The sequence below is a fragment of the Cnephaeus nilssonii genome, assembly GCF_951640355.1.
Source record: "Cnephaeus nilssonii genome assembly, chromosome: 13".
NCBI classification, from domain to species: Eukaryota; Metazoa; Chordata; class Mammalia; order Chiroptera; family Vespertilionidae; genus Cnephaeus; species Cnephaeus nilssonii.
The window spans coordinates 3257598-3269337 of NC_137084.1; the positions used below are offsets into that span (position 1 = coordinate 3257598).

The following is an 11740-nucleotide window of genomic DNA, read 5'->3' on the forward strand; positions in this document are numbered from 1 at the left end:
ACTGAATAAAAAACTTTGATGAACAGAATAAACTGGTGAATATAATAGAATCAGGGGCATAGAAACGGAGTGGACTGCGAATTCTCGGGGGGAAGGAGGTGTGAGGGGTGCGGGAAGAGTTTGGACAAAAATCTTACACCTATGGTTGAGGACAGTGGCGGGGAGTAAGGGCATGGGGTCGGGGGGGGTGGGAATCGGTTGGAGGGGAGCTATGGGGGGGGGGGAGAAGAGGAACATCTGTAATAATCTGAACAATAAAGATTTATTTAAAAAAAATAAAAATAAAGGAAGTGTTCACAAACAGAAATAGATAAACCAAAGTCCACATGCTTGTATTGCTGGCCTGATGGTTTCTGCTCCAAATAGTCCTTAGACCCAGGTCCCCAAATTCAGTTCAGAAACTGAAGCACGGAAGTCCACTTTGGTTTCCGTGTTGGTGTGGCATCTCTTGGCCACCTGCTGTGACAGACCATGCTGCAGAGGTGAGCTCTCCAGGCAGAGGGCACATAATGTGCGGTGAGAGAGGATGGTGTTTGCTCAGTGCTTAGGCCCCACAAGTGGCGAGAGGCACTGACACTGACGTCATGGTTATTTGGGGTCTGGCCATGCTTAGTGACAGTCACAGCACTCAGTGAGGGCCGTTCCTATGCTCAGTGACTCCTGCACTGAGACAAAGCCTGTGAGAGGTGGTCAGGTGTAGCTGATCTGTGAGCTTCTCATTCTTTGTGAGTTTGCGGTAGAAATAGGCTTCACTGTATTTGGACGCAAGAAACCTTCTACTTTACTTTTCCCCCGATTCTGTAAACAGGCTCTGCCCCGGGCTTCCAGGGCTGTTGAGACACAAACCTCAACGATGTTCTTGGAGGTGAGCCTCTTCTTCCTTAAGATCATGCCAGCATCTGGAAGCTGTCCGGGGAGGTACTTTCCCAGGACGGAAACTCAGGACAGGGCCTGGTCTTGGAGACATCTTGATGGCAGTGAGATGTGTATTGATCTTGGCGCCTCCCATGCCTTGAGCCAAGCCGGACGTGGGAGTGTCACCGCGGGGTCTCTTGGTACAAGGGGAAGAGGCCTAGGCTTGTTGTGAGGCCTGAATGACTTACAGCCCGTAAGTCCTCAGAACAGCGCTGGCCGCAGAGTAGGTGCTGTCTACACATCAGCTGCCAGTGATTCATTATAAACCAGAGAGGGCTCTTCTATTAAACCCTGGAGGCCAAGGAAGACCACTACAGACCAGGGACCTTCCTGCTCCTCTCCATCCTCCAAGAGACGTAGAGATCATCCCGTTCAGATACGAGGGGAACGGTCAAAGTTGACAGTTAAGCACTGTATTTCGATCCATTCTTACCTGATATTTTTCTGACTCCTTGAAGGAGTTTCATGAGATCCAGTTTATGCAGATCATCTCTGTTGAACGTAGTCTACATGGCGTTGGCCTTTGAACCTTCTCAATACCCAGCTGCTCCCTGTGCTACTTGCTTCAGGTTCAGGAGAGCATGAATGGCAAATAGTGAGACAGCGCTTACTTCCTGCGGAGCACTGGTGACCACCTCTCTTTGTCTTCACAACAACAACCCAATGAGGAGAGAGATGGGGAAATTTAGTGTCCACCTGGGGCACCTCAGCAGGGAGAAGAGGCCACTAAATGCATGGAACGCCAGGGCAGCAGCATAGACCAGGATCCTCCTGAGCAAACTGAGATGTGTGGTCTCCCTCCCAGGAGGTAGGGTCACCATTTCTCCCCAGCTGCACACAGTGGGACCACAGAGGTCAAGTCCCTTGACCAAGGGCACACAGCTAGTGGGGGGCAGAGCCGGGAAAGCAGCCAGGTGTTGTGACATCAGAGACAGGTCTCCTTAGTGTGACCCGTATGGCCCTTCAGGTGATGACTCAGATGGAGTCCTGGGACCTGGACTTGCCCAGCTGCCCTGTGTGGACGCCAGGTGGAGGTCTGGACTGGGCCCGCAGTTTTGTGCTCGAGGTCTTTGGTCCAGGTGAAGTCTCCTCCACTGTCCCAGCCTGAGTCCCTTTAGCTTGAAACTCTTTATTTGTTCCCGATGCCACAGCACAGACAGCCCATTTCCTGTTTGAAAACGAAGCCTTGAATCTCTGGGGATCACCTTCCCAAGACCCCGTGGCTCCTGGGTGCACCTTTGTCCTGGTGACCAGGACCTGACCTCATGGCCCTTTCCCCCTGTTGAGTCCTAGAGGTCATGACCTGGGCTTTTCTGGTCTGTGAGTGACAACAGTGATACAGTAGGTGTCTAATTAGGTGTGTAACTTCTTTGAGGAACAGGATTTGAGATTCTATAAAGAATTCTCTAGTGCGGCCTCCATGGCTCAGTGGTTGAGTGTCAACATATGAACCAGGAGGGCACTTTTCCATTCCCGGTCAGGGCACATGCGCAGGATGTGGGCTCAATCCCCAAGTTGGGGCATGCAGGAGGCAACCAAGCAATGATTCTCTGTCATCACTGATGTTTCTATCTCTCTTTTCCTCTCCCTTCATCTCTGAAATCAATAAATATATATCTTTAAAAAAGAATTCTCTGATCATATAACATGTTTTATTATTGGGTCTAGTTAGAAAGAGATGTGCATTATAACTAGAAAATCTAATGAAGGCACGGCTCATGCCCCACACTAAACCCAGGCATCAGCCTGAGATCCTGGTGCTAACACCGAGTCCTTTGTGCTTCTGGATAAAAGTGTGGCATCACCATAGGTGCGACCAGGTCAGGAGAGGAAGCAGTTGGAGCTCTGACATCCAGGCCCCGGGCCACCGCTGTCCTGGTCCCCAGCAGTAAACATCAGCTTGATCCCATCTAACCGGATCCATCTAATGCCTGGGGACAGGGACCGGATTTGGAAGCTGAGTCAGGATCAGGTGCCACCTCCAGCCAGTTCTCCTTGGCTCCTTCACGAAAACCCTGACCTTTACATAACTTGTTCTTTATACAAAATGTGTGGTTACATACTTAATCCCAAACTCATGACAGTCCATATGGGTCATTCAAGTTTACACCATTATCTTCTGTATTCCGGTACTAATTTCCCTCCAGTTCACGCCCACACTTTCTCGCTAACCCCAGGCCTCCAGAGTGGGCACCTCTGGCCCTCAGGGGCGTCACAAAGGGAATATGGGACATCTAATAACACACATCCTTTTTAATTCATCTTTCTTGTTGGAAGTGTCACAGAGGTCCCCTTTCCACCATGGACCCACTCCACCCCACGCCGACCCCTCTCCAGGTTGCTAATACATGTTTCCAATGTTAGACACTCCGCTCTCTCCCAGGGCTCATTTCCTCCCTCCTTACCCAACCCTGTGAATATTTGTCCCAGTCCAGAGATACCTGTGTGTCCTCACAGGTGGGTGGTGTGCTATTGGCATCCACTGGGTGAGAGCAGGTTTGCTGCTAAACGGTCCGCAGTGCTCAGGGCATCCACCAGAAGAGAACTCTTCTCCATCCAGTGGCTCCAGAGCTGTGGCTGGTGGAGTGTGAGGTGGTCTCGCCCTCAGTGGACAGTGAGTGGAGCCTCAGTGCAGACCTAGGCCCACAGGAGTGGGGCCGTGTGTCCTCCAGCTCGGAGCTCAGCCTCTGGGTGGGGACTTCGCCAGGCTGGTCCTCACTCCTGGAGGGCCGCACGCGCTCCTGTCAGTCACCCTCACAGACTTTGTCCTTCCGGGTCCAGCCCTGTCCTCAGCTCCTCACAGAGCTTCTCTTCCTACAGAATGCGCGCTCCTCAGGCTTGGTCTCCCTTGGATGTCTGTGTGCCTTTCATGTCTGTGATAGAAGATCCTGCTGGTGACACACCTCAGCTCTCCTCTGCCCTGTCTTAGGCCCTGACCTTTCACATGCTAATTGATTTCTTAAGGCTGTGGTCGGCAAACTGCGGCTCCCGAGCCACATGCTGCTCTTTGGCCCCTTGAGTTTTTTGTAAAGGCCAGCTTAGGAGTACTCTAATTAAGTTAATAATAATGTCCCTACCTATATAGTTTAAGTTTAAAAAATTTGGCTCTCAAAAGAAATCTCAATCGTTGTACTGTTGATATTTGGCTCTGTTGACTAATGCGTTTGCCGACCACTGCCTTAAGGAAATCCATTAATCCTTTCCACAAAACACATCACATTTCCCCTAAGTTTGGTTTAGCCTAGAAGCCAAGTTATCTGAAATGTTTTACACCATTTTATCCTATTTTTTGCCAAATTTTATCCCCAACCATTTATTGCTCTTTTTCTTTACTCCTGGCATTCCGTTGCATTTCTGTCTTACAACTTCCTGTCATTTTATACATTTTTATTTGGAAACTAGTGCCCCCGTGCACTGATTCGTGCACATTGAAAGGAAATTAATTAGAAGGTGACTGGTGGGGCACGACTGGGCAAGATGGGCCGGACATGCCCTGGAGCCAACCTCCCACAGTCCCTCCCCGGTTTGAAGGGAATCTTCGGGGTGAGCGGTCCCTCGGCCTGGCATGTGGGGATGGGGCCGAAACTGGATCTCTGACATCCCCCAAGGGGTCCTGGATTGAGAGAGGGCAGTTCTCAGGTGATGCATCCTGGAATCGGGCTTCCTCCTCTCTGATTCGGGTGTGTGTCACCCGAGATCCGCTGCTGCCAAGTCACTGCAACTGGACAGCTCCTGCGCTGAGCGTCTGCCCCCTGGTGATCATTGCGCATCATAGCCACCGGGCAGACGGTTGGATGGTCGGACGGTCACTTAGCCTTTTATATACATAGATAATGGTATAGGAGCATTGTTCCATAAAGAAAATATTGGAAGACAGCTTTCCTGAGAACATGAGCACTGTGCCTCCTGCTGTGGAAACACTTGTGAGGAATACAGATTCATCTATGAGCATCTATGTTCTCTCCCGTGTTTACTGGGTTCCATGCCTTGTGTGTTGTGTGTTTTTTCATCGATTCCTTTTTGTAGAGCAGACCTTCTCCCCTCCTCTGAGGGAAAGAACTTAGCAGATAGACTTTTGAAGATCTGCATCCAGAAACATCTTCATTTCTTCCTGCTGACGTGGCCGTGAGCTGCATGGAGGAGGCTGGTCCTGTTCACTCACAGGTCAGAGCCTCAGGAGTGTCAGTGTCACTCGGTGGCTCCAGGCTTGTGTGGATTCTGTTTTGTTCCCAGCCTTGCCTGGGACGTGCGTCTCCTCCTGAAAGGAGCTCCTTCCTTAGGGCCCTGTTCCAGAAAGGCGCACAGAGGTGTCTGATGTGGGGCATGAGTGAGCTAGTCCCTCTCATATTCTCTTTTTAAATATATTTTTATTGATTTCAGAGAGGAAAGGAGACGGAGAGAGAGGTAGAAACATCAATGCTGAAAGAGAATCTTTGATCGAGCCACAACCCATGTGCCCTGACCGGGAATGGAACCGTGACCTCCTGGTTCCTAGGTCGATGCTCAGCCACGGAACCGCGCTGGCCGGGCCCATTTCATATTCCTCCCTGTGGGGAGATTTGCTTGATGTAATTCTTTGGTGACTTTCTTTCCACCTGGATCGCTCTCATTTTCCAATCCTGTGGGTTGGACCTCCTGAATGGAAGCCTTGCCCTGCTGTGCTTCTCTCTCACATTTCTGGTCTTCTAGGCCGTTGTCACTCTATTCTGCTTTGTCTTCCAAATGCTTTATAATTTTCCAACCATCGTATTTTGTATTTGCCCAGAGCAGCTTGTTTTACTTTGAATGTTTATCCCCATGAAGACGCCAGCAGAGCACAGTCACCGAGCTTTCTGAAGACCCGGGACGGGGCTCCACGGGTGAGCGCTCTTCCTGGCCCCGAGGGTTTAGAGCAGTCCCACGGGACACGGATCCATGAAGAGCTTGCCCGGCTTCTGTCTCTGTCCGTTTTGATGCCGTCGATACGTCAGAAACGATGGTGGCCTCTGGGAGGAAAAGCAGAAGGAAAGGAGGGAAGGAAGGCGAGGTGTTGGCTGGGACGCGAGGGGAGGTTGTGGAGCGCACACAGGCCTGAGGAGACTGCTTTCTGAGCGCAGACACCCAGGTCCCACTCTAGGAAGCGAGTGGACAGCAGACATGGCCTAACGTGAGGTGTGACAGCCTGGAGGGTGTATGGGGTGGGATGCAGGCCCCGCTCCAGCTTCCGGGTGTCTTTACGCCGTCTCTCAGAGCTCTAAGGTGTTCGGGGGCTTTTCCTGTGTGTTTGGTAAAACATACACAACATACCATTTACCGTTTTCACCTTATTTGCGTGTAGCATTCACTGGCATTGCTGCATGCACTGTCCTTATGTCACCTCTGTCCATCCACATTCAACCCCAACAGGGCTTCCCCATCAAACAGTCACCTCCCCTCCCCCAGCCCCGCCTGTGCAGCCTGTGGCCCCTCCCCCATGGCCAGCAGCTCAGGGGAAAGGCCTCTGCAGACCCAGGTCTCCCAGGGGCAGAGCCTGGGAGTGAGGATGGGCCTGCAGCTGCCAGGCTGGCAGGGCGGGGAGGTCTGTGAGGGGGTGATCGAGGGCAGGGTCCCAGGGCACCTGCTATGCTGGGAGCTGCTCACCCTCAGGCAGAGCCTTGCTGTCCCCCCAGGTCAGCGGGCCCCGCCTCCCAGGCACTGGGGGCCGCCCTGCAGGCGGGGAGGTGAGGCCTGGGGACCACCTGGGCTCTTCCCACCGAGATCCCCACACCTTAGTCCTGGGTGAGGCTGGGGCATCCCTGCTTTGGCATCTTCCCGGCGGGTTCTGAGAGGACCAGAGCCAGGCTGCAGGGGCCATGGGAGGACATGCTTCGTCCCCACGTCCGGTGGTGGTGACGGTCTGCTGCGTCCTGTACGGTTCGGGATCGGAGGAGGGGCCGACTCACAAAGGAAAATGCCATACAAGAAACACCCATGTGGAAGGCATGGGGGTCAGACAGAAACCTCTTTGGTGAAGAGGCACCCGAGACTGGATCCCCTCTGCTCTTTATTCACTCTGAATACACATTTGCCCTTTAGCAATGCCTACAGCCGATCAAAGGTAAAGTTTGGGAAACAATGTCAAGGTTACCAGGTCGGAACTCGCCTGGAGCCATGGCCATCACAGCAGGAGCAGAGCTTGTGCTGATAGTCAGCCCTGCTGGACATCCATGTCCATTGGCCTTCCACTGTCTCTTTTTGATGTTTAACTGCCGTTTGCTTTAGCCTCGACAATGACGACAATGGACTCTCACCTTCCTGGAGACCAAGCTCCAGGAAACGGGAGGCAGGACTGTGACCTTCCCGGACCCCAGGGGCTGCTCGCTGCTGGCAAACGCTGAGGTTGTTTACGAATCACAGCCATGGGTGATTCCATTTGTCCTTTCGTGTCAGGAATGCACTCACTGTTCTCACCACCACTCTGCGATGCGAATAGTACGTCACAGAAAGACGCAGAGAGAACACACGGCTCACTCTGCCTGTGTGTGCATGTGTCTCACTGTGTGCGTATCTGTCTATGTTCATTTCTGCCTGTGTGCATGTCTGGCTATATGCATGTCTCTCTGTGTGCATGTCAGTGTGCGTGCATGTGTGTATGCATCAGTCTTGCTACGCGTATATCACAGGGAGGTCTCTGTGTAAAAATGTGTATCTCTGTGAGGGTCGCTGAGTGTAAATTGTGTGTCTGTGCATAAAGGTTCATTTTAGGGGTGAGAGTGAGAGAGGGCCCATGAGGGGAGACGTGGAATGAACCACACAGAGGAGGTCACCTGTCCTGTGCAGGGAGCAATGTGGAGGCAGAGGGACCCCAACATGACCAGGTGTGGGGGGGTGACCAACGTGAGTGGCCTATAGACAATGATGGCGGGGCACAGACCCGGGCAGAGCAGGGACAGGAGGGAGGGTGCGGGGACGGTCGTGCCAGGCCCTGTGTGCGGCGCCAGCGGGGGCCTGGCCCTCCCGGCGGGACTCCAGCCTGTGTCTCTCAGGCTGTGGCAAGAGCTCAAGAATCCTGCGTCCTCCAAGCGCAGGCGGAGACTGAGCGCGTCCTGGGCGTCAGAAGAGAGGCAGCTGAGTGTGCGTGTCCCGCGGTGACACCTGCGCACTCGCTGTGGAGCGCGGGGCGTTGGGAGCAGGAGGTAACCATGGCTGGGCCCGCAGTCCTGGGGGCATCATGTGCCCTCCTCAGGGGAGGAGCTGAGGACTCACGGTAAGTCCTCGTCCTGGAAACAGGGGGGCCAGGGCCTAGGCTCTCAGGTGCAGAAGGGCCGACCCCTTCCTGTGGAGGTCGCTGTGGTGTGGGTGCGCAGGCGCACGGCAGGGAGGGCAGCTCCATCCAGGGGGCCGGGTAGGAGCCTTGGGCACAAGCGGGAGGGACGCGGGCAGGACGGTGACGATGGCTGTGCAGATGGAAGGACAGGCCGTGCGAGGGAGGGGGCCGTGGAGGGGGCACGGGGTGACTCTCTGTGTCAGGCTCAGAGGAGCTGCAGTGGGGTCTGAGCCCCCACAAGTTCCCCGCCCTGAGCCCTGGGCGTCCTTTCTTTCCTGTGGGGACTTGGCAGCTGCCATCCACGGGCAGGTGTTGAGTGTGAGCGACCACCCTGGGTGTCCTGGGTCCACTCTCTGCCTTCCCCCAAGTGGGGGAGGGGCAGGGGGTTCACAGGAAGGAGGCGCAATGGGAGCTCCGCGGGGCCCTGCAGCCCCAGAGCCGGACCCGGCCTGCCATCCGCCGCCAGCGGGAAGCCGCCAGGAAGAGCTGCCCCTGGGCTCGCAGCCAGCAGGCCCCGCACCGGGTCTGGGCAGACAGACCGCGGCCTCCTGTCCTGGCCCCTGGGGAGCAGGCCCTGATCCACAGCGGGTCCTGGAGCAGCCGCTGGGCACGAGGCCAGAGCGCTCAGGCGTCCGGTGGCTGCGAGGGCGCCTCGGGGACGGAGGAGCGGAGCCTGCGTGGCTCATGCGGGGCCCGGGCCTGGGCGGCCTGTGCAGGGACCCGGGCTGGGCCCGGAGCCCGCGTTCCCTCTGTGATCCCTGCCGCCAGGCCCACGGTCACTGCCCATCGGGTCAGCGGGATGCACTGTTGTCACCCCCCACGGCCCATCATGATGCCCCTCCCCCTCCCCGCCACGGCCAGAGACCGGATTAAAACAAGACAGGCAGAGACGTGCAGGGCAAGTGGTTTATTGAAGCAAGACGTTGAAACCTCTGCATTTTCCAGGGAAGGTCAGCGCATCATTGGGAGACAGGGGCCCTCTCAGATAAGGTTTAGGAAAGCTGCCTTTTACACTCGGAGTTGACAATCTTCTGAAATAGACCAAGAGAGACAGGCTGTCAGTCAGGCTGCCCCTGGAGAGGTCGCGGGCAGAGTGTGTTCACAACCAAGACGCGGAGACATTGCAACCAGCGAAGGCACACGGGGCAGCGGGCGGCCAGGGAGCGGGTGGGGAGTTCAGTGGTCCCGGTGCCGGCACAGCCACAGACACGCCACCAAGAGCCCTGGCCACGGCCGGACACAGAGCCCGAGGGGCCCAGGAGCGGCCTCGGGTTTCTGATGGAGCCGGGAGGGGGACAAAGGGGGCCAACACCCGGGATGTGCTTTCTCTGAGTCCCAGGTCCCAGGACGGGACTTTTCACTCCAGAGTGGACACCGGGGGCAGGGCGGGGAGAGGGGGCAGGGCCGGATGGCAGGAGCCGTGTGGGGACACGTGCTTAAAGCTCAACCAATTCAGGGATGGAGGAGCTGAGCCCCCCATCCCCCTCCCCCCAATGTCTGATTTCCTCAGAGAGACAGGGAGGCGGTCAGCTCCACCCGTGGCCCCAGAGGACAGACCTGGAGGCCCTGCCCTCTGGCCTGATGGCTGAGCTGCCAGAGTCCGAAGCCTCCCTCCTAACGGGGCAGGGCCAGCTCCCGCCCTCCCCTGCCTCCCCCTGCGCACCCCACCCCACAGCATTCCCCAGGGACAGTGCCTCCTGCCTGGGGTGAGGGTCGCCCTGGAGAACGCTCCCAGGCAGGGAGGCAGCGGTGCCTGGCCGTCACCATCAGCTCCTGGGCCGCTGTCCGCCCTCGGGACACAGGGAGCCTGCAGCCCAGGGAGGGGCCTGCAGAGGCTGTGCCGCCTGTGGCTGGCTCAGCGGGGGTCGGGTCACCATCCAGCCATGGCCAAGGCCCCTCTCTCACAGCCCTTCCCCCCTGTGCCCCCAGGGCAGCGCCCTCCCCCCGCCTGCCCAGGAGCTGAGTCTGGCAGAAAGGAGAACGAAGTTACCACAAAGTGGGCCACTGCTAATCGGTCGAACGTGGGGATCTTGTCTACGCATCTCTTCACTAGCAGTTCGGCCTGCATCGCCTCTGCAGGGGCATCGAACTTTTTAATCTTCTCATTGAAGGACGCTTTACTCCCCAACAGGAAGGTTGACATCACAGAACTAAGGGCCGGACAGACTTCCGCAGCATTAGCTGGAGCCGAAGAGAGAGAAACACAATCGATGTAGGAAAGTCGCTTTCCCGCGGCTCTGTGGCCCCAGAACCAGACCGGAACCAGGGCGGGAAGGGCTCCTCGGTGACAATGCACCTCCCCCAGGCCTCACGGCGCCAGGTCACAGAGCACGCAGCGGAGCCAGGATGGCGCCCAGGTGACGCCCTGGTCACTCTCACCCGTTGTCACGTACACCTAGGGCTTCCCCAGATCCCCGGCTGTGCCCCACTCACTGTCCCTGGATTTCAGACTCAGCTCTGCCTCTCAATAGAGCCCCTCCTGGGCTTTGGGGGCTGGTGCACCGGGGGCGGGAAAGGTTTCACTCTGACCCGTCCCCCTCCCCACCTACGGCACCCGGACCGGAGAGGGTCCTCCCGGCCGCTGGGGTCTGCGTGGAAGGGACACTCACCGTCGGGGCAGCAAAGGGCCAGAGTGACCAGCAGCAGAGGCAGCGCCAGCTTCATGGTGCCTGTGGCCGGAGCAGCTGAGCCAATAGGAGCGAGAGGAGCTGGGTGAGCAGCCCAGGCGCCCAGGGCTCTTTGTACCCAGTGAGCTGCACGGTCCCGCCCACAGGGGACGGGCAGGTCACAGGCCTGGCTTCCCGCCTGCCCTTCCTCGCGGAGGCTGATGCCATCCGTCAGCGCCACACCCGGGGCCTTGGGCAGAGCCAGGCCTTGCTGGCACCTGCACGGCTCCCGGAGCCCCGCCCGAGGCGAGAGGGTCACAGTGCGCACCCCTCGGGGGAGGGAGCCCCTGGGAGTCAGCTCCCTCCATGCAGACGGGTCCGCGTTCTCATTTCCTCACCCAGGGCCTGGCACAGAGGGGGGTCCGCACGTGTCCCTGCGGGAGATGAGCGACCCCAAGTGCAGGAGCCATCAGTGTGGCTGGGCCGCCCCTTGAGGGTACACGGTGCCCACTGTGCCAGGGCTGCTGCGGGCGCTGGAGGGAGCCAGGTCCGCGGTGTCCGCTTCAACAGAGAAAACAGTGCCGAGATGACGGCCCTCCCACCGCCACCTTCCGACTCCAGCTCCTGTGTCACCGCCGCCCCCCACCCCCGATTTCAGACCCATCAGCACGCACGTGTCCTGGTGGACGCTCACGTGTCGGTTCAGGGGTGGCCCCTGTGGGCATCGGGCCCCGCAGCAGACGCACCCGCAGGCCGGTCCTCCGCCTGTGCCGACCGCGGCAGCTGCTCCATGGGGCCAGGGAGGCCGCACAACTCGGAGAAAGGCCGTGGGGAGCAGGGGACAGGGCAGCGGACTTGAGAGACCGTCAGACGGAAGCGGGTGCTGGCACGGAAGTTCTAGCTCAGCTGCGTGCCTCTGGGTTTCTGACTCAAT

General features: G+C 57.3%; 1 protein-coding gene across 1 annotated transcript; it reads right to left on the reverse strand.

Annotated features, from left to right (window-relative positions):
• Window positions 1–9106: 9106 nt before the first annotated feature.
• LOC307109982 (secretoglobin family 1D member 2-like) lies at window positions 9107–10866 on the reverse strand. The gene is made up of 3 exons (XM_079788981.1): window positions 10810–10866; window positions 10191–10381; window positions 9107–9231 (listed from the first exon to the last, which is right to left on the reverse strand). The coding sequence occupies exons 1-3, from the start codon at window positions 10862–10864 to the stop codon at window positions 9193–9195; spliced, it is 285 nt and encodes a 94-aa protein (XP_079645107.1). The 5' UTR covers window positions 10865–10866; the 3' UTR covers window positions 9107–9192.
• Between the last annotated feature and the right edge of the window lie 874 nt (window positions 10867–11740).